Source organism: Erithacus rubecula (assembly GCF_903797595.1).
Source record: "Erithacus rubecula genome assembly, chromosome: 3".
In the NCBI taxonomy this organism is placed as follows: domain Eukaryota; kingdom Metazoa; phylum Chordata; class Aves; order Passeriformes; family Muscicapidae; genus Erithacus; species Erithacus rubecula.
Window position 1 is genome coordinate 67,981,543 of NC_136689.1, and position 23,112 is coordinate 68,004,654.

A 23,112-nucleotide genomic window follows, 5' to 3' on the forward strand; every position below is an offset into this window, starting at 1 on the left:
AGTTTGTGTACAAACAGGTGCTTGGTACAGTATACGAGAGGGTTGTGTAAAGACCTGGGGGCAACCCGAGGAACTCAGGAACCCACAGGGCAGACACAGAAGGATTCCTTGTCAATAACAGTAGTGACAGGACAAAGGGCACCGGGTGCGAGCTGAAAGCGGGGGCACAGGCGGGCTGTGCAGCCGAGCTGCTGTGTTGCCGTGAGGGTGACGAGGCGCTGAGCGCGCTGCCCACGGAGGCCGCGCACCACCCGTGACCGGCAGCGCCGCGGCCGGACGGCCCCGAGCAGCCCGGTCTGCTGGAAGGTGTCCCTGCCCACGGCAGGAGACTGCCTCGAGGTGATCCGTAAGGTCCCTTGGAACCCAAACCATTCTCCCATTTTATGATAAACCACCGTCAGGGGATTTTCCCTCCGAGGCCGGCAGCTCCCGCCTCACGGACGGGGCATTCGGGGCGAACTCCCAGCCCACGCCTCCGCGCCGAGCCGGCGCGCACCGCCCATCTGGGCCGGGCCCGCCCTCACGCTGCCCTGCACCGGTACCGCGGCCAAGGCCGGGCCCTCCGGACCGGGACCATTCCCCGCCGCCCTCCGGAGCGGCCGCCACGGGCAGGGACCCGGGGGGGCTCAGCACCGCCACCGCCCCGCAGGGGGCGCCGCCGCGCCCGGAGCGGCTCGCGCTGCCCGCCGCCCTTTGCCTCCGTCCCTGACCCCGGCGCCGCCGCGCGCTCCAATCCGCGGGCCCGGCCCCGCCGCGCCGCCAACCCGCGCGCGCCCGCCCCCCGCCCGCCGGCCAATGGCGGCGCCCCGCCCCGGCAGCCAATGGGGCGGCGGAGCGGCGGCCGGGCCCGGCCCCTCCTCCCGCGGCCGCCTCCTCCGCGCCGTGCCGCGCTCGCTCCCGCTCCCGCCGCGGCAGCGCCGTCCCCGCCGGTCCCGCCGCGGCACGGGCAGCGGACGGGCGGCCCCGCCACCCCCGCGCCGCAGCGCCCGCCTGAGGGGCTCGGCCCCCCGCCCGCCTTCCCACCCGCTGGCTCTCGTCCGCCGGCGCAGCCCAAGCCATGCTGCTCCTGGCCGCCGCCTTCATCGTGGCCTTCGTGCTCCTGCTGTACATGGTGTCGCCGCTTATCAGCCCCAAGTCTCTGAAGCTGCCCGGCGCGCACGTCGTGGTGAGTGCGGCGCCCCTGGGGAAGGGCACGGGGCGGGTTCCCGGTGCCGTCCCGCTGCCGCTCGGCCTGGGCGCCGGGGGGTGGCTCCCGAGCCGCCCGGCCTGCGCCGGGAAAGGGAAGGGAGGAAGGAAGGAGGGAAGGAAGGAGGGAAGGAATGAAGGAAGGCGCCTTCTCTGCTTTCTCAGTGGGGCTGCTGGGGGCATGGCTGCGGGAACCCCGCTGCGGGCGCGGGGAGCGAAAGGCTCTCGGCGGGGAAGGGCAGGGGAGGTTCGGGGCACCCGGAGCGGGGTCAGCGCCAGGCTCGGGGTGCCCGCGGCTCCGAGGGGAAGCGTGGAAACCTGGCGGTGGCACCCCGAGCTACCAAAACACCGGGAGCCACAAGTCCCGGGTGATAAGGAAATGACCTGTCCCGATGGCTCTGACAACCGCTGTGTGTCCCGGTTGGCTTAAGGCGATGGTCTGAGTCACCATCTTCCAATCTCAGCGCTGGCTTTTGAGACGTTCCTTTTGTGCTCTCCATGCCACCGGTTACCTCGAGTTTTTTGGTGTCTCCCAGAGTAGTGACGTGGTGTTTGTACACACGCCTAAACCAAAGGTCGAATCTATGATCTCTTTGGTCTAAAAAACCAAGTCGGGTATGAGGAAGTGGAAAAACCAATACAAAGGAAGTGGTCAGATGGCACTTGGGTGCTCTTTTATCCTTAAGCACATAGATAGGGATGTCTTTGACCAGTATTTTGACAAGATGGTAGAAGGAATTCTTTGGAAGAGCACACTGTTGAAAGAGGCAACGAATAATGTTTCACTGGAAGTTATATGAGTACGTGGCTTGAGAAGAGTGGGACGGAAGAAGGGGGAATACTACCCAAGTGCTTTCAGAGGGATCATAAATAGTGAATTTGGGCACATGATAACAGTGAGTTAAGTGGTTCAAAAGATTTAGGGTCCTAGAATCAGCTTTCTTAGTTTATCTCCAAACATCCAGGGTGTGTTTTGTTCAGAGGAGCTGCAGTTTACTGTTTAAGTTTACTGTAGTAGTTTTGGTTTGGTTTTTTCATTATTATGTTTTGGAGTTCCTCTTTGGAGGATGGAGCTGTCCCCAGAATGATTAAGAGGTTTCCAGGTTGCAACAGTGTTCCCAAGTTGCTTTATGCAGTAGGTGTGAACTTGGGTGCTGTAACTGGCTTTACAGCATCATATTCTGTGTGAGGTGTGTTCAGGGTTGCACTAAGGTTCTTGGGTTATGGCTCTTTCCCTGAAGGACTAATGATTATTAAGGCAAAGGTGAAGGAGGCTTACAGGCTTTCTGTGACTTTTATGAACAAATAGAATAGCAAACATTAAAAGTTACATGGATTTTGGTTGGTTGGTTTTATTTATTTATATATGCAGTGATCATGTGGAGTTTTGTTCATTCTGTATAGTGATTAAACTCTTTAAAAGCTACTGTGCTGGCCCTTCTAATCAGAAGGGTTCATTGAAACAAGTTCATATTGAAAATGATGAGACTGTTCCTGTTGGAGAAGCCTCCCTGCAACTATTGCTGCTAAATGGAATTTTAAGCTCAATTTGGTACTAGTGGAAGTCTGTACAACAGTTTTCCTGCAAGTCCTGTAAAATTAGGAGTTCAACTAGAAAACTAACTATAATAACATAGTGATGAAGAAAAGGCTGTAAGATATACAGCTTGATGATACAAATAAAAATTTGCAGGCAGTTTTGTTATTGTCACCACTTGTAGAACTGCTTGTTTTATTTTGGCTTCAGTTATGCTCCTAAAATGTTTATGCAAACTAATAAAATATGGAACAGTTGGTTTGGAGGTCAGTAGTTCTTATATGTATAGGTGCTGTTAGTAATGCTGGGCACTTGTACTTGTTGATTTCAGATTCCCTAATGTCATGCATAAGGAAAAGTATTGGATGATGGTAATGTGAATCAGAAATACTATTTAAGAAGGCTTTCTATGCTGTGTGTGTAAAGTGAATTCTTTACTCATATGCTGGGAACGAACATTCTCTGCTACTGAAATGACTGAGAGATTTCATCAAAATATTTAAGGACTGTAATATTATGTAAGGGCTTCTTTGAAGTATTCTCACAGAAAAAAATAGCAAAATCTGTTTAAGTATCAGGCCTCAGTTAAGCCCACTACTGAAATAAGTAAAAGAATTGTGTATATAGCTGGTCGAGCCCTTTAAAGAGGGCAGGTGATTGTTATTGCACACTGTATTTTTTTCAAAATATACCTGAATAAATTGCTTTACTGAAGCAGAAAAAGTCAGTCTTCCCTAGACACATTTCTTTCTAGGGGTCTAATGAAAGTGTATCTGTTACATTTCTGAAGGAAGGCCATTGGGCAATTTCAGAGGCTATTATATACCAGTTATTGAATTTTCAACTTAAGTCAGCGTTCTTTCCACTTTTAATCCTTCAGAAAAATTATCTCTCTTTACTCCTAGAAGTTGTGGTTAGGAGATGTCTGAGTTATGGCTAAATGACTTATTCTGGCTGCCATTTGGGGTAGGAATTTGAAGCAGAAAACATTTTTATTTTTTTTTTCTTTTCTTTGTCCTCTTCCACAGTCATTTGTGTGATAGAAGCCCTTGCTGTGTTAGGCAGGACATGGTTTCTGGAGAAATCATAGAATTATAAGAGTCTCTTTTTCTTAGAAAAGAATAGGAGTGCTATTCAGAGTGAGAGTCTAGAAAGCTCCAAATTACTCATCGTCTAATCTTGTGGGTTCCTCACCTCCCCCCCCCCCCCCCCCCAGTCCTTATCTGCTATGTATTTTCTTTACCCCAGCTAGTACCATTAAATGGTGAGGGCTTTCTCTGCTTTTAAATTGCCTCAGGCATTAGGTTTAGCTTATTATAAACAAAATGCTTCTTAGATGCTTGATACTTATTTACTTCTTGCATGGCTAGGAAAGCATTCTCAAAGAAAGGGTGTAAAAGTTACTTTTGTGCTGTAGAGATGCTGCTTCATATGCTGAACTTCTTTGTCCTTTGAGATTCAGAAGGCAGTTTTATACATGTCTTATTCTGCCACTGGCTTTATCTCACTCCTTTGGTCTCAAGCTACAGACATGTCACAGATTCTGTGAGAATAAGCTAGTATTTTGGTAGCTGGCTGTAACATTAGAGAGGAATGTGAAAATAGGCTAAGGCAGTTACCACTGCTGAATTTGCATTGAGCTCACTCGGACCACATTTAATTGCCTTTACATCTGCTCTATACATGTTCTCTCTTAAGTTTTCTCTACAGAAGTTCTTGAGTGATGTTTAAAAACTCCTTGTTGAGATAATAATGTTAGTCTTCTCTCCTTGTTTCAGCCTTAATCTCCCCGAAACCAAGTTGAATTTATGAGAAAAACCCGAACCCCTGAGGTCTCAGTGTTATGAATGCAGTTTATCAAAGTTTGCATTAGTGATGGCAGGAAATGGAAATATGTTATCTGCTTGGGACTGTCTCCCATTCAGTTTGACCAGGGCCATTTTTCACATGGATGTAGTTCAGGATGATTGTGCCAAACCCTCCTGCACGTGGGTCATCTCTAGTTTGGTAATTTCCCCACTCCTGTGCAGAACCTGGCCTGGTAGCTGTCGTTGACTTTTTAAGGAAAGCCCATCTTGGTGTCTCAGCACCTTCACCTTGGTGTTGGGAGTGATAAGGTCTGTGGTTTGGACACATCCAAGAGGTTCAACAAGAGGTCATTTTGAGACTAGTCAGGTATGATAAGCACTTAGAGCAGATTAAAGGCACGCTCTGTTTCAGTAGAACCATCTATCAGAGCACTGTCTAAAAGCATCCAATCCAGCTTGCATCCAATTCTAAATGAAAGTTTTTAAGTTCTATTGGAGATGCCATATCAAGTCTTGATTTTTGATAATTTCTGATGAAACTTCACTGAGTTTGGACTGCCTCATCAATCGAAGTGACTTTCCAGTATCTCAGATTCAAAGCTCTAATAGATCAATTCTCTGTACCTCACACCACCGTTTCCATTTATAAAGGGGAAATAAATCCTATGATTCTTAGAAATTGAACTCTGTTAGTAAGGATCATAGCTCAAGAACTTGGAACCAGACACTTCTTGGAATACCTAGTTTGGTACCTGTTCTTTTTAAGCATAGAAACAGCTCAGTAACACTGCTCAAGGGCTGGTAGTACTGAATCCTGAACATCTGAATTAATACTAAGTTTTAATTGTGCCTTGTTGTCAAAATACTAATCGGTAATTTAAGCTGCGGTGGCCATATTTTTATTTTTGATAACTCCTCTGAGGCTGAGTTACAGTAAATTAAATAATGGGATTGGTGGCAATTCAAATGTCTGGAATTAACAAAATGCAGTAGCAGTGTAGAACCATTGGCCACAAGAGTAAGTAATTGTAATACTGTTGTCTTTAACGGAGTAGGTATGTGCTCTTCTGTTAGTTCTGAGCATGTGTTAGGAACTTACATACCTAAAAGACCTCATAGATTTGCTTAGGTAAACTTCATTACAGCACAAGGCAAACTTTTCATTGATGTTGGGATTCTGTTTTTCATTTTGCTATTGCATTAGCAGTCATGGTGAATGCTCCTGAAAGATATATAATAGCCTCCCACGTGCTTCTAGCAGCCTCCCACCTAAATGCTAAAGTTCTCAGCTATTTGATATTGCACTTTATCATCAGCCAATCTGATATGAGCTCTATCCGGTGCTCTTGGGTGTGACTGTAAATAAAAACTTCCTTTTTCTGTTCCTTGCATGATTTCAAACATTGTCTTTCTGAAGTGAATGTTAACATTGTTTGACAAACTGGAGTTTTAATGCCTCACCTGCAGATAATTCCTCAAGTGCTGGTGTAGTTGACCCATTTCTGATAGTCACCAGTTTGTGCTGGTAGTAACCAGCTGTCTCACCAAAAGTTGTAATTGGAGCAGTCTTCCATGCCCTTTGGTTAATGCTGGTGTACCTGCTGCTGGCCTGTAGAAGCATCTCATACATACTGTGGATCTAAGGTCTGCCTGAGTATGTCAAACTATTTTAATCTTTTCAGATATGCATTGAAATACTGCAATCTCTTTTAAGAACTTCAGTGTATTGGTTACTTCTTTCCATCATGAAACATTGAAATAGTTCTGTGGTTCTGCTGAAGTCCCAAATCAATAATTAACACTGGCACTCTTATGGACTTGCTCTGGAAGCTGTCATTGTTGGTTCATGATACTGCAGACAGGGTTTGGCATTTCTAGAACAGGACACACGTCTTGGAGTTATCCTCAGAGGTTTGGGTAGTGTGAAGCTGATCTTGCAGAGTCAGTTAGAAGTTAATCTGAAGCAGTCCTCTCTAATAACAGAGGAAGCCTAAAGAGCCAAAATTAGTCTTTGTGAGTGCTACACCCATTCTTGGCCCATTTGCGGATCAAGGTGAACCAGTCAGAAACTGTGGATTGTGTTGTAAATCTTTGCTGGGATTATTTTATTTGCACTAAGCTGTTTTTGAGGGCTAGTGGTAAAATACACAAATGAAAGAAGAGTTTAGTGACTCATGGGAATGTACTTCTGACTCTTCTGACTTTACTGCCTCCGGGAGTGGAAAGAATTTTGAGGATAATGCATCTCTGAAAACAAAACTGAGACATTGCCTAATGAGGAAGCAACACAAGACTTTTGATAGGATGTGTAGTTGGAGATTGGAATCTTTGCTGTTGCACTAATTAGCTCAATGCCTCCATTTTCTTAAAATGGAGGAGGCAACCTTTCACTGGAGTCTTTGGAAAGGTTTTGATAAAGAGCAAAAGGTGATGATTTTTGAAGAAATCTGAATTTCATCTTTTTCCAATTCTTCTGAACTAATTTAATCAATGCGTTTTTCTTTAAATAGTTGCTTCTAGGTATTTTGTCCCAATATTTTCTTAATATTGCTTCTACTATGCTGTTTAAGGAAAATTCAGATTACTTGGGTATATAAGGAAGATATCAGTGTCCTATAACTGCAGGTGCGTGCAGACTGAGGCTGATCCAAGTCACCTGAGTCAAAAAGAGAGGTCAGGATTGTCATCTACATCTTGTTCCACAGGCAGTTCATAAGTAGGTTTATTGAAGATAGGGAGTTGGTAAGATAACCTTCACCTGTATGTTGGTATGATTTGTAAGGGGACAGTCCTGCAGCATATGATGCAGGACTGTAGCCATCAGCCTGTATTTGTCTAATATTAATGAAATATTAACTTCCTGTTTGCATATAAGACTATCCAGGTGTTACAGCTTGGAGAAAGAATAAAAAGTTATGGAAGTTTAGGTGCTGGCATCCCCACTAAACTGAAATAGCAGGATGGAATGGGGGCAGTTCAAGGTTCTGACTGGGGGACTGAACAAAGGGACAATTGTTGAATTAATGGGATTTTTTTCTTTTAATAAGAAAGAAGGTGTGTTCTGTTTATGTTTACATGATGACATCATTAGAATACAATCTGCAATAGCTGACCTTACAAGTAATTTCTACTGTGGCCAGGTATGAAGGGGCAGTATATGATGGCACTGGCATGGCATTAACAGCAATTTCATGCTTTTAGAAACATGTTTTTAGAAATAGCCTGTGGAGCATGTGGCAGCACCCACGTGGGAGTGCTCTAAGTGTGCCTGGCAACAGAAATAACCAAAAATTACCACTGAGGTAAAACTGGTTTTAGGGTAGAAACAAAGGCTCATTGATCTATTCAGATCTTAGATTTCATTCATGCTCCATAAGTAAGCTAACTTTAGTGCATCTCCTGTGTTTATATCTCATCGGGTGATATTTTAACCTCAGTATGTTTTTAGAAATTTCATGTGGTTTGACTCATACATGTGTGAGAAGTGATGAGAATAGTGGACTAACACTGATATTTTCAAAATTACTTTTAGGTAACTGGAGGCTCCAGTGGAATTGGAAAATGTATTGCTATTGAATGCTATAAGCAAGGTGCTTTCATAACACTGATTGCAAGGGATGAGGTAAGTGGGCTAACTGTTCATAAAATCTGTATAGGTGGGGAATAATTCCAGGATTGATTATTCATACTTCTTCAGTGTATATTTTAAGGGGACCCTAAGCATTCCAAGTTAATGCATTTGAATAGCAGAGGTGGCTGCCTTTTTAAGAAGCATAGCCCAACATGGAATTTATGATTTGCTTGCCTTAAAACTTCTGCCAGTGCTATTGCATTTGTTGTTGGCATTTGTTATATCATTGTCTAGATCTGTGCCAGAGCACAGAATCAAGAAAACCCCTATATTGGTTAAAACTGCAGAATTTCCCTACAGTAAGTGACATGTGGGAGTTTAACCATCTCTAAAATTCACAAACTATACTGATGTCTAATCAGCATTATACCATATTTTTTACTAGTGAGAAACTCTTCATCAAGACAGCTTTGGAAGAAAAAACATTGCTTTTTTTGTTTGTTTGGGTTTTTCTGTTGTGTTGTTTTTTTGACTAGGAGATATTCAGAATTTAATTTGAATTACTCTGTTTTCATAACAGGCTGTTATTTTATTTGTTGCAAAAACCTAATTATTTTGGAAACAAAAGCACTTAATTTTGGGGAGTCCTCAGTCCCACCTGATTTGATAATTTACTTACATTTGGGAACTTACTTTACATGACCTTGAATTCAGGGAATTTTTCTTCAAAGGATTATTACACTTTGAATTTACCAGATTTTGGGGGTTTGATAATTTCATTCCAGTGATCGTTCTGCAGGAAGGTTTATGTAATATCACATAAATATAAAATAGACCCAAAATAAAGGGGAAGAATCAATACCTATGGTCTTAGGTGCTCTCTGTAGCATGAAACAAAAGCATTAAATCTATAGAAGTCATTACTAGCTTTAGAACACAAAGTGAAAAACAGAAGTGAATTCTTGATAAATTTAATGTTTTCATATCATTGTAAGTCTTCAAAATGATGGTAAAATGCTGTAACTAATTGAGGATAACTTGTGGGGGGGTTAGGGGATGTTTTTTAGCCTTGTTGAAGTACTGAGGGTTACAGTGCTCTCAGAAGTTTCAGTTGTCTTTGTGTCCATTTCAGAACAAACTGTTGCAGACGAAGAAGGAAATAGAAAAGTATTCTGTTAATGACAAGCAGGTAAGGCCACTGCCAAGAAGGGCTGTTGTGTGTTTTGTTTAAGACAGTGACTACAACACAGTTCACTGGTCCTGTCTTTAAAACAAAGATGTTTGACAAAACTGAGTGAGGACTCAGTATTTGGATTCAGGAATACCAGTCTGTTTACATGAGATGTTCTGAGCTCTTGCTATATTTGATGTTGGCTAGCTAGTGCGTTAACCTGTTTTTCTTAGGAAAAGATGTCTTGTCTGTAGGTGTAGAATGCTTTTTTGAATAGCTGCAATTTACTGTCACTTGGTAAGTATTTTATTTTTTCAAATGAAGTGGAAGAACCATTTTTTTTCCTCAAATACTGTTTTTTGGAATCATAAATACAGCATCTGTCTTGGGAAAGAAGTTTAGTTGCTTGTTCCCAGGTTTATTTCGCTACATCATACTTTTCTTCCTTTTCTTGACTAAGTACTGTACCAGTTACACAAGTTTAATTTGTGAAGTTCTGAGACTTCTAAACATAGCAGCTGCTTTGCTAAATAGATAATGCACTAGTGCATTAAGGCAATGGTTTAGAGCTTGCAGAAGTACTAGCTTAGAATAGCTAAGCTTGCTGTATTCAAAACATGCAAACTTGAGGTGAAATATTAAAATAAATTTTTCTTACTACTAATGATAAAGGGGAGAGGGTAAATAGTATTGAAACTATTCACATCTTTAACTTCCTTGTGTTCCAGAACTTTGTTGATCATGAAACTAGCTCAGTAACTAAGTTCCTTTCATGATCACAAATAGAAGCAGTTTATTTGTCCATAATTTTGGGGGGGCTCTCAATTCCAGCTGATTTGATAATTTACTTACACTTGAGAACTTATTTTAAAGCTCTCAGGAGCTTTAGAGATTTGAATTGATAAATTAGATATTCTGTTGGAAAGAAGCAATGAAAAAACTGAAGAAAATGAAAAAGAAGCAATGAAAATTTGCAGGCAAAAATGTTAGTATAGTAGCTGATACAAATCTTTTTAATACCTCCATTTGTAAGATAAGATTCTGCCTTTGCTTCCTTATACTTTTGTCAAATGGCTTAAGCTGGGTTGTATTATTTTTTTTCTGTGCATGCTGCCTTACTCAGATCAACTTTGTTTGAAAACCTAAGCCATTTGAGGTGAGGAAAAGCTGCATTTTGCCCATTGAAAGAAAAAAATCCTGGTAACCATTTTCTTTTAGCTGTTCTAGCAGTTTTCCAAGCTTAGCATTACAGTTAATCCCTTGTCAAACAGTGTGTCAGGATGTTCTTGTTAAAATCTGTCCTAGCTTGATAGATGCTGACTTTTAAAAAGACTATTATTTGGTGCATGTACCTAGGAGTTTCAGTGAAAATCTTCAAAAGCACCTTCAAGGCTGAGCAAGCTCCAGTGTGGAGTGACTAGGACATTTTTTGCAGGAGCAGTTTCAGTCTTGCAGCCAGGTTCAGCAGTTGGCAGCTGAGGTGATGGGCAGGCTGGCTCCTCTGTAGCTGTTGTTGGGTTGTGGATGTGATCTCAGGGAAGCCTGACTGATCTGAATGGAAAGAACAGAACTGGAGAAGACAGGGAGTCTGGGGCACAGCTGGCACTGGAACAACAGATCAAAAGCTGTTAAGTGACAGTAGATGAATGGAGAAGTATAAAAGGATTACTGCAAGGCTGTAGAGAAAGGTGGTATCTGGTATAGATAACATACACAGACTGTTACCTTTACTAGATCATAGAATCATGGAATGGTTTGGGCTGGAAGCCACCCTGAAGATTGTCTAGTTCCAATTCCCCTGCTCTCAGCAGGGACACTGCATTAGACCAATCTGCTCAGAGCCCTATCCAACCTGGGCTTGAACTGCCAGGGGAAAGGCATCCACAGCATCTCTGGGCAGCCCTGTGCCAGTGCATCCCAGTAAAGAATTTCTTCCTAATATCTGATCTAAACCTACTTTCAGATTAAAGCCATTTTCCCTTGTCCTATCATTACATGCCCCTCTTTAGGTACCAAAAGGCAGCTGTAAGTTTTGCCTGAAGCCTTTTCAATGCTGCACAGTCCCTCTCTCAGGCTGTCTTCATTAGAGGGGCACTTCAGCCCCCTGGTCATTTCTGTGGCCTCCTCTGGATGTGCTCCATGTCCTTCCTGTGCTGGGGCCCCAGAGCTGGATGCAGTGCTCCAGGTGGGTTTAACCAGAGCAGAGGGGCAGAATCCCCTTCCCTGCCCTGCTGCCCACGCTGCTCTGGATGCAGCCCAGGGCATGTTTGGGTCTCTGGGCTGTGAGTGCCCATGGCTGGGTCACATCCACTCATCCACCAGCAACCCCAAGCCCTTCTCAGCAGGGCTGCACTCAATCAGTTCATCTCCCAGCCTGCATCAACAGGGGGGATTGTCCCAATTCAGGTGAAGTACCTCGTACCTGGTCTTTGAACTTCATGAGATTCCCAAGGGCCCACTTCTGAAGCTTGTCCAGGTTCCTCTGGATGGCAGCCTGTCCTTGGTGTGTGTCAGCTGCACCACTAGCTTGGTGTCATCTGCAAGCTGCCTGCAGATCTCGTTTGTGTCATTGAAGGCACTGAATGGTCCTGTGTCAGGCCAGGAGGCAGAGATCCTCAGCAAAGATTGCTGTTTTCTTGGGCATGTGCTGTCACTTTTCAGCTCTTGGATACATACTTGAAACCAAGTTGCATTGACAAACCCGAATTTCACTTTTGCCTGTGATTTGGAGTGGTGGTGGTGCAGCCTCTATGGATGTTGGTGTGCACTGGAGAAATATCCTTACCCTTAGAGTTTTGGGTTTTTTCCAATATTTTAAAAATCCTTTTTCTAATCTAAAATATTCTCAGTTACTTTACCGGAGGTTGAGTTGATCTTTTATTGGGGAAAACTTTATTAATGCTTTATTAATGCTTGTGGTAGCATATTCTGTGTCCTAGATGTGAATCTGGGGTCCATATTTTGGAGTAAAGGTAATTAGTATATGGTAGCAGGAAGAATGAATGGTAATATAAGCAAAGAGGTGAATTGTAAAATGCTGTAGTAGTCAGTAAAAACTGTGGGAGTTCCCGAGTGTGTTGTTCACAGTGTAACCAATCTATGCAATCTGTTAAATTAAAAAATTGCTCCAATTTTTTGTAGAGAACTGTGGTTTACTTCATCTCCTCACTGACTTGGCAAAGACATGCAAATGATAATTCAATGTTGTTTGCATTCAGCTGCTATTTTGTTCTTAAACTTTTGAAAAAGATAAATGTTTCCAAAATGTAATAAATGCCTTAAGGGGATTCCTGCCAATAACTTGTGCCACAAGTTTACTCTGCTGTCCAACTACACACAATGCTGGGAGGCAGGAATAGCCAACCTGCTGTGCAGGAATGGCAGGCAGATTCTGTTTATGCAGCTAAGAAGTGTCACTGTGACCAGGGGCAGGAGTGACGAATCACTGGCTGCCAAAGCAGTTAGTTACACTGTGGTGAGCCTTTTTTGTGTGTGTGTGTTTGCCCACGTGCTCTATGATCAGTGGTCATGAGCATACTTGTTACAAACTACTGATAACTTTGTTTTATTTCATCTCTGACTTTTAAATTAATTGACCAAAGTAACAGAAAGGATACAAGTTGGAACAGGAATGCAGGAATCCCTCCTATTATTGCAAAGGAGATGCCTTTTCTGTTCAAGATGAGGAATTACCCCAGAGCTCTGGTGATGGCTTAGCAGAGAGGTAGCCTATTTGTCAGAACCCGATGTTTGCAGCAGTCTTACAGTTTGGAAGTGTAACCCAAAAGAAGCTGTGCTTGCTTTGGCCAGAAGTTGATTTGAAGTAGCTTAAAAACCTAGATTCTGAGACCATCCTGCTGAAAGGAATCAGTAACTTTTGAGGAAAACATGGCAACTTTTAGCTGCAAGAAAACCATAATAATTTTCTGTTCTCCTTCATCCTGTCTGCCCACTCCTCCCCTCTGCTTCTTTCTTTCCTGGTTATTTTAATTTTTCTGTATCTTTTAAAGGAAATTGCTAAATTTCCAAAGAGTAAATATGTACACATGCCTTCACTTTTTTAGATATTTGTGACACTGTGCAATGAGCTAGTTACTCGTAGAATTTTTATTTTCACTTTGTGCTTGAGGTGTCCCAATTAAATATTATGCAACTAGGTTTACTATTATTCTTAAAAAAAAAAAAAAATCCTGAAATAAGGAGGTAGTGTGCATTGCACTAAAATTAGTGGGTTTATAACGCTTTCTGAATTTTGGAATAGATTATTTTTGCAGTGCTGGTGCTGACGTTTCAGGGTAACACTGCAACCATGCCTTGCTATGAGGTGGGAAAAAGCATTTTTTTTCTTTAAAGATGAGCTTAAGCCATACAAATGATTTGACTTCTGTTTAGCTGATGAAAGTTAAATATATCACTGGGGAATATTGATTGTCTTAGTTAAAATAGCTTTTACTAAACTTCATGTAAATAACTTGGTCAATAGAGAGTCTTAGTACAGTAAATTGTGCTTTGCACATATGTCACTGTTTTGAAGATCATGAGATGTTTATTTGATCTTAATGTAATCTTTATTATACCAGAACATGTGTGTGAGGGGGAGGAAAGCAGAAATTGCTTTCTCAAGTGTGGAAGAAGTGCAGAAATACTTTTTTTGTGGAAAAGATGACATTGGACTTGTTTCATTTTGAAAGGCTGTAAGTCAACAATTATTGGACTTAGTGTGGTGTGCTTTCACTTTTCTTTTCTAGGTTGTGCTTTGTATTTCCGTTGATGTGTCCAAAGACTATGAACAGGTGGAGAATGTTCTAAAACAGGTGAGAAAATAACTGATTTACCTACATATCTTAAGAAACTTATCTCTGTGTGTTGCATTTCTGTTGGAAATAGTTTATTTTATTTATTTATTTAGTTTATTTTATTTCGTTTTTATAGTTTATTATGATGATCTAGGAAGGCTTTTTCCTTCATAATGAATATCTTAACCTCTGTTCCCTCTTCCAGGCTCAGGAGAAGTTGGGGCCAGTTGACATGCTTGTAAACTGTGCAGGAACATCAGTTACAGGAAAATTTGAGGATATTGAAGTGAATTCTTTTGAAGTGAGTGAACATACTTTTTTTTTATTTCATTGTATGATAATTTCTTATTTAACCATTTTAACAATTAGATTGCATTCTTGTGTCTGCAGACTTGACTTGTGCTAGCTGTCAGAATCTCTTCAGATTTGCAAAGGTTGCTCTAACTTTTCCCCTAATGATTTCACTTTTTTTTCTGTTGAAGGTTTTTCAAAAATATTTTTAACCTATTTAATAAAATGCAGCTTTTATCAGTGTTCAGTTCTGAGATGCACAATCTGTTTCAGCTTGAGAAGCTGCTCTGATGAAAAGACTAAAAAGCAACCCCAAAACACCTGTATTTTGGTTACTATTTGCCCACAGTCCTGAGGCCTCCATTCATTTACAGATAATGCTGAATCATCTGAAAATACTAAATGGACATAATTTTATATAATAAATTTAAATCATCCATTTTATTGCTTGTATAGGCTATCAGTTGTATTTTAGGTCTTGTAGAGAATTAAATTAAAGACTTCCCTTTATCCTGGCAAAGAAGAAAATCTCTGAAACGTGTAAATACATAGCATTTTTCCTGTTTCCTGTTTTAGAAAGCTCTTTAAACTTTCAGTATGTTTTCATGCATCATGCATAAATGGATTGCTTCCTGGAGGCTGTTCAGGTTAGATTTTCCCTGAAATATTTTTCTTTTTCCCTTCAAGGCCATATGGTTCACAGTATTATCAGTATCCTGGATGCTATTAAGACTTGCAGGATTTCTTTTGGCTTGGAGTAAGATTTTTAGCTATAAAACAGTTTATGAAGCTGTAGAATAGAAAACAGTTGTTTCTTTTGCCAGAACAGATCTGGTGAACTTGATTGTTAAAGCATGCTGAAGTAGGTTTTTTTTTGATAAATAAGACCAAACAGCTGGAGAATTCTGGATCTGTGGCTCAGATACTCAAATATTACTGTTGTTTGTGCAGAGATTAATGGCAGTCAATTACCTGGGTAGTGTTTACCCGAGCCGAGCAGTAATCGCTACCATGAAGGAGCGCAGGATGGGAAGGATTGTGTTTGTATCATCTCAGGCTGGGCAATTAGGCCTCTTTGGATATACAGCTTATTCTCCAACAAAATTTGCTCTTCGAGGGTTGGCTGAAGCCCTGCAAATGGAGGTATGTGTGCAATAGTTTTTAGTAATTTTGGTTATAAATAATTTTGTTTTAGTTGTCAGCACAGGACATTTTCATTTAAATAGGTGGAGGGGGTTTTGTATTGTGCAGCATTGCTGATATCTGTGTGTTATTTGCCTTCATTTGGCAGCAGTACAATCCTATTCCTCTGCATGGGTTGCAGAAACTAACCTGATTTCAGTTGCATAAGAGGGAATAGATTGAATCTGTTTCTAAAACTGAGTATGACCATATGTGCAGACATGTTTTTAATCTTTTATTTTAATTAAAAGGACTAGATTTTTAAGACTTTTGATTAAAAGCCCTCTTTAAGGTTCTAAGTGTGAAATGGTATTGAAGATATCATATAGATGCATGAGAGACAGGCCAATGATTGCCAGCTTGTTTGAGAGTCCATGGTAAGTGGTATGTGAACCGTATGAAACTGTAAAACTCCTAAGCTAGAATTTGAAGATTGTCCACCAAAGAAAAATGGGATTTGCAGTGACTCACCCTTATGTATTTTGATATATATGAGCTTTTTATCCTGCAGTGATCTAAGCTTATGTTTAAGATCAGAACCAAACAAACATTATTTTCATTATTCAGTGGAACGAGGTGGGTGAGTACATTGTAGTAAGACAGATAAAACTGATTTGAAAATTACTTTTGTCATTTTCCTGTCCAGAATGGATATTTGAGTATTTAAGTCTTTATATATAATGCCTGTGTGTGGTTCTAGACCCTTGCATAGTCACCATTGTATGCCTTGATCAGGATAAGAATGTGGGGTAAAACTGCCTCTAATCACTTCTGGTCTGCCTATTAGAACAGGATGAGTGCAGGGTTGTTCTTCAGACTGGTGACTGATGCTTTTGTGAAGACAGGATTATTCAAGACTTAAAATAGGGTGTTTATGGGCATGTGATGTGGTATATCAGTAAGTGTTTTCAATACAGAAGGTTTCATAATATAAATAAAAATGCTTAGTGTTTTGCAACACTTTGCTTTATTCGTAGCCCTCTGAATATTTTCATCAAAACTTTTTTTTCATTTGTATTGGAGTACAGATTTGTATTGCAGCAGTTTCTGAATAGTATTGCACTAAGTGATATAATTCTATGACACGTCCTTACAAATATATAACTAAATACAATCCTGGATGTAAGACCTTCCACTTTCCCTCATACTTTCCCATTATTTTTTGTCTCCTTAGACTTTGACCTCTTGCAAGCTTATACCGTGGGTTGAAAAGCCTTGAGACTTGAGTATACCTCTTTAAGATAACAAATTTGAATTTTACGTTTTTGTTGGTTTTTTTCCTCAGTGAAAGCCTTTTTAGCCTTGTGTTTATAAATGTTGGGTACTGGTATTTGACCATGGTTTAGTCTTCTTCTAGAAATTGAAATTGGTAAAAGTATAGACTTAAACTGCTTTAATATTCTTCTTAAATGTCTTTAAAACCACTGAAATTCAACAAATAATTTGCAAGGTTTTTAGGGACTTTTATTAGAAAAAGCACCACAGCCACATTTTTAAAATCTTCACTGTTTTGTTTCTCAGTTGACAAAGCTGCTGAGTACTTAACCCTAGAAGTAATTTGAATTCATGCTTGCTGAACTTACAAGAGAAATTGATGAAATTATAAGGGGCATGTAAAGGCTGTCAGTATTAAGATAACACTTAATGCTTTTGTAAAACACAGGTAAAACCTTATAATGTCTACGTAACAGTGGCCTATCCTCCAGATACTGATACTCCTGGCTTTGCAGAAGAAAGTAAAACAAAGGTACGTTGTCCTTCAGTTTTTGAAGTCAGTATTTTAAAAGCATATTAAGATTTTAAGAAATACTCTCAAACACTTAAATTTTACCAGTTCTGAACTACTCAGAGTTATATAGCTTGTAGGATAATTTTGTGTGGTTTCTTGTTTGGAGGCTTTAATACTTGCTTCAAGATCTGAAACATTATAGAGTATTCCTGCATGCAGTCAGAATACTCATGTGAGATGGTAAACTGTAAAATTACTAATTTGATAATAAAGCTTAATTGACCAAAAATAATATTTCTATTTTGCATCTTTGAGAATGTGTGGCTGTTGTGATAGATGGGACTGATCAAAGTAAACCTCAGTTCCTTCAGTAGAGCCTGCAACTAAACTATATTGTATGAAAGCATGCAATGACCCAGTTCAGTAATGGCTGTTCCCTAGCATTGCAGTAGAAAAGAGACTCTCTTCACACAGTGTTCATAGTGGAAATGACAGCATCACTTTTCAGAAGGATGTGCCAGCAGCAGGCCTTTTTCATTTGGATTACTTTAGAAGTGAAAGTTTTGCCTTTAGTCACCTCTTGTCATTTGCCATGTCCACACATGTGAAGTATAATTCTAAAAATCACATTCAAGCCCCCTGTTCAGACTATAGCATCAGGTAGCCAGGAAAAAAATAAATCTCTATTTTTTTATTTGCATACTGTGAACTAGAAATCTGGTATCTAAGGCTATCATCTTTTCAACATGCACCATCATGTATAATTGGAAATTGAGTTTGAATTCCATTTTGTCTTTCACCCTTTGAATAGGAATCAGTAGGGATTGTATAATACAATTCTTACTTCATCATTTCTTGATACAGATATTCTGTATTAAATGTATACTCCCACACATCCGCATAAAGTGCCAGAATTAGACATCTGCAGATACTTGTATAGCTTGCATATTCTCTAGGACTTTTTCCTTCATAATAGCCTATTTCAGGGCACCAGCAGGCACCAGGAGAATATACTGTTCATCTAAGATTTCTCTTTGAGATTCAGAGAGATTTATCTCATTTGTCAAAAAAGTCTTGTCTTTCAGGAGAGAATTATGCTTTGTTTTATTCTACATGACCTCTTTGGATGACTTGCTCCTGGTGTGATACTTTACCTTAAACCTCTGCAATACTGTATTGCTCTGACATTTTAGATACTCATTTATTGTTGCATTTATTTAATGCTATTGAATTAATATTAATATTTAGAACATATGCTTCTATCTTGCATCTCATTTTTCTCTGTAATCATTGAATATAGTAAAAGAAAACATCAGGTGCTAGGTTGCAGTTTTCCTGTGTCTGAGTAGCCAGATCAAGCATTTAATGGCTGATTTCTGTCTGTCTTATTTCCAACATGTCATTAACTTTACCTGTTGCTCCTGAATACCTGTTTTTTCCCAGATTTAGAGTATTTGAATTACTGTTGATATCCCTGTATCTCATTTGGATTTGTTTGATACTCAAACTTTATTTTTGAGTTAGCTCAAAAGTAAATGAGGAGCTGTGAAATGGAGATCTGATTACATGAGCCATATCACTGTAGGAATGCATGTAAAAGGGTTTTGTATGTGATTTCTGCTGGCAAAGACACTGATGTGGCCCTGGACACCTTTAAAATACACATATTAAAAAAAATAAAATTTAGTGAGCTTGTTTGATGAAATCTGAACTCATAATTCTACAAATATTGGGAAATAGGTCCTTTTCTGTGAAATTTAATTACTGTAGGACTTTGAACTGACGATGAGAGACCTGTAGTTGCTCAACTTTTCCCTAGAAGTGCTCTTTTTAAAAATAATAATTCCAGAATTAAACTAGTCCCAGTATTAGAGTAGGCCTGAAAAAAAAAAAAAAAGGCAAGCTGTTTTATAGGATCTTAAAATATTTCAGGCCTATTTTATACTTCATTTCTGGCAAAAAAACATAAATGAACGAGTATAAGTATTGAGGAAAAATAGTTAGTGTTTTACTTCTACTGAAAATAAAATACTTGGGGGGAAAAAAACCTCACTTTCATAGTAGTAATAAACTATATACAAAAAAGTACTACTCAAGGAAAAGTTGTCATTTCCCTTTGTAAAATTGGACTATTATTTATGAACGTGCTTATACCTTTGTTTAAATGGGTGGTTTAGGTGACACTTCCTAGCAGTGATATAATCTGTGACAAAAGACCCAAACCTTGATTTGACCTTCATGTTTTTCTCTCCTGTGTGTTGTTAGTCAAACTTAAACTGGTGTTTTTCTATTCCAGCCCTTAGAGACAAAGCTGATTTCTGAAACCTCGTCTGTTTGCCAAGCAGAGCAAGTCGCCAGAGTTATAGTGAAAGATGCCATAGTAAGTAAATTGTGGTTTTTGAGCATGTTCTATGTTGAAGAGACTAGGATCACATCATGCTTGCTTGAGACTGTAAGATAATGGCTAAGCTAAATGCAAAAGAAATTAACACAAAACAGTTCTCTTAGGTAAGTTTGAACAAGAACTGTTTGCTTTATTCTTATTTTGCCACTGTGCCCACAAACCATTTTATACATCTCTCAGAAGTGAAAGGTCTCTGAAGTTGTACATGGACAGAATAAAATGATGCATCAGTATGATGCAATGTCTCAAAGATGGATTATGACTGACTTGAAAGCACTAAACTCTATTGACTCTTTATGTATTAAATGCCATTTGTCTAACCTCAAAAAGATTGTTGTACTCTCTTTTTCTTGAAGATGAGTTCATATAAAAATAATTTTACAGTAAAGGAAGGCAATTGAGTTTTTTTGGCTTTTAACATCTGAAGTATGTGATTTATGAGTGATTAAAATACATAAAATGCTGTTCTTAGTGTACTGCCTTTCTGAGGATTTTTTTTTTTATTATTTTGTGCTAGGGAATGTCTGCATGCTTAATAAAGCACCTCAGAATTGAAACAAACATGAAATTTCATGATCAGAAAACAGATCCATCGAATCCTAAAATCTGCAATTACTTTGCAGTTCCAAATACTCTTGATCTTCAACATAGTTTACATCTACAGCAGGTGTTCAGTTGTGAAGTTTTTATAGTGTTTGCACAAATACAGCACAAACACAAAATTATGTCTGATTTTGTTTTAAAACCAAGTACTACTTCAACACAGTATTCTCCTCTTGTGATTAAGGAAAACTAATCTCCTTTCTCATCTTAAGCATCTGGTATACCTATACCATATTTTCTACACTTTGAATCACATATTTAGTTCACACTGATGCAGTCCGGCCATCAGAGAGTCTGAAATAGAAACGAGAAGGTGTTTGTGTACTCTCAGGTGTGTTGGGAAATAATCAAATCTAATGACTTCTACTACTTTGCATAGATTCACCCCTAACCCTGATTCAGGAGCTCCACCTTTTCCTTTTACTTCCACATTCCATTGCTTTAGACCCACAGTATTAAAGAAAATCTGTTTTCTGGCCTAAAGTCAAATGGAAACAAATGAGAGAAGCCTGGGAGTAAGATCTGTAGAACTGCAATTTTACTGTTAAGTAATTAATGTTGTTTGGGGTTTCTTCCTGGTGTCTTTCCCCCCCTTTTCTCCCCTCTGAATTGCTTAGCAAGCTGTGTCTTGCATTTAAAAGTCTTTGAGGTAGGTGAAGGAGAAACTGCTGCCTAGCATTTGAAATGCACCCTCTTACCAAATCTCACGTGATAAGCAAGCTAATTTTAACAAAAGGCAAGCTCTATTTGTCATACAATTCCAGTAGTGGTTGGTGATCTGGTGGAGTTAAGGTATCATTCTGTTTCTGAAATATGCTTATAGCTGTGAAGACTGTCCTGCATTTTCTATACAAACATGCCTCAAGAAGAAATTTACTGTCTTTGTATCTTGTAAAAATCTGCAGTAATTTAGCACACCTCTCTCTAAAGAGAAGTTGGCTTCCTTTTCCATTTTTAAGTGAATGCCTTTTGAAATGTTGCTGTATAGCCCAAAATATTTTTGAATATTTTGTTTCTTAATTGTGGCAATATTTTTTTACAATAAACTATTTGTTGTTAGTGATGCCAGGTATCTGTGTCCATCAAGAGTATCTGTTGAAATAAGACACATAATGATTTGTCACAACTGAATAAATTATTTTTTCTTTTTTTAATCCTTCCATCCAGCAAGGGAACTTCAACAGCTCAGTTGGATCAGATGGTTACATGCTGTCAATATTGACAAGTGGAATGTCACCAGTCACTTCTATTACTGAAGGTCTTCAGCAGGTAGGATTTATAAAGTACCTCTTGTTGTAATTTCTGATAGTTTAAAATAATTTTTAGAATGTAGAACATTACACTAACAGGAATTATCTTTTCATCAAATGGCTGTTACTATCGTAGCACTTGGTTTTAGGAAACTGCAGTAGTACCAAGCTGAAGCAGCAAGTTGGTGAGTGAGCTAAGAGTATTTTCTGCTACTCAGTCCTGAACTGTTACATAGTTAGCTTGATTTGGTAAATTTGTTTTTTGAAGATTAACGTGTCTGCCTAGAACTGCTTTCTTTATTTTTTTTTAATGTTGATTCAGTAATGTGGTGCAATCCAGGGTCCAAAATGAATTGAAAGCTGTTTCTCTCTGTTTCCAGGTTGTTTGCATGGGCATTTTTCGCATCATTGGCCTATTTTACCTAGGAAGTTTTGACAGCATAGTTCGTCGCTGCATGATGCAAAGGGAAAAATCTGAAAGTGCAGATAAAACTGAGTAATCTTTACTTTGAGTGGAAAGAAGAAAGTCAAGCAGTCCTGGACAGCTTGCTGCTAAAGTGGGACTCAGTTTTGCTCCTGAAGGATTTAGGCTGGAAGTACTTGCATGTGTGACAGAGGAGTCCCCTCAAAGGCTATGAAAGAAAAAACAAAAGTACAAATCCAGAAAATGCCAAACTATGCAAAAGTGTGAATGAGGATTAGATACCTTTTTTTTTTGGTAATTTGAGTTGGAAAGAGTTTGGAGAGCTTGTAAGTGATCTGCAGAGTAGAATTTGAGAATGGACTATGTGTGGTAATTCTGGACAAATACTTAAGTTTTCTCACTTTGGTGCTTATGGATGAAATAAGTACCATGACAGAACAGGCTGAAGTAGATTGAAGTCCCCTGATCAAGTTGGTACCTTTTGCTAACATTTTGGGACTGCTTTGATTAACAATGTTAACTTTTCCTTTGGCCAATCTACAGATCCTTCTGTCAATGACAGCTTTCCTTATTCTGTCCAACATACAACTGTGGAAACCTGAATATGGCAAATATGTTTGTATGATCCAAGCTTTCTCAGTGTGGGAGTAATTAAAAAGTATGGTTTAATATATGCATACTTTCTAAAGGGAGATGAAGAACCCGTTCCCACAGAGAAATGCTAGGAGATGTGATTGGGTCTGTAGCTCTTCTGGCCTTTGAAGTACGTTGTGAACAAAAAAAAAAAAAAATCAAATCAGTATCAAGTGTGTCATTTATGACTCAGCATTTTAAGCCATTGAAACAATGTACAATTTTTACAGATACTTAATCTGCCAGTTTTTGCTCTGGAAAGGAAAGTGGCTTAATGCCACTGTTATGCACATTAATTTCAAAGCTGCAAATGATGAGCCAAACCAGTAGTTGATGGTAGAATCAATTGTAATTAAGATGCCGGGCTCTTCCAGTAGCAGGAATGTAGCTTTTTAGGGCAGAGGGGTCAGGAGGGGGAGAGGTGTGTGTGTCAGAACGGCCTTCCACACTGCATTTTATCACTGCACAGAAAAGCTTTCACATGAGAAATTGCATAAAATACTCTCCTTATATGACCCACTTCTAATT

The 23,112-nt window shown here is 39.8% G+C and overlaps 1 protein-coding gene across 1 annotated transcript; it reads left to right on the forward strand.

Moving 5' to 3' along the window:
- Nucleotides 1-922: 922 nt before the first annotated feature.
- KDSR (3-ketodihydrosphingosine reductase) lies at nt 923-22,747 on the forward strand. The gene is made up of 10 exons (XM_079301893.1): nt 923-1,165; nt 8,063-8,152; nt 9,234-9,290; nt 14,021-14,086; nt 14,274-14,369; nt 15,311-15,502; nt 17,205-17,288; nt 19,567-19,650; nt 21,445-21,546; nt 21,908-22,747. Exons 1-10 carry the CDS (start codon nt 1,058-1,060, stop codon nt 22,025-22,027), a joined length of 999 nt encoding a protein of 332 aa, XP_079158019.1. The 5' UTR covers nt 923-1,057; the 3' UTR covers nt 22,028-22,747.
- The last annotated feature ends 365 nt before the right edge of the window (nt 22,748-23,112 follow it).

Bases quoted from the DNA above. Each gene is read 5' to 3' on its own strand.
- KDSR (XM_079301893.1), top strand. From the start codon at position 1,058: ATGCTGCTCCTGGCCGCCGCCTTCATCGTGGCCTTCGTGCTCCTGCTG. The intron at 1,166-8,062 runs GTGAGTGCGGCG...AATTACTTTTAG, and splicing joins TGCCCGGCGCGCACGTCGTG to GTAACTGGAGGCTCCAGTGG. The intron at 17,289-19,566 runs GTACGTTGTCCT...TTTCTATTCCAG, and splicing joins CAGAAGAAAGTAAAACAAAG to CCCTTAGAGACAAAGCTGAT.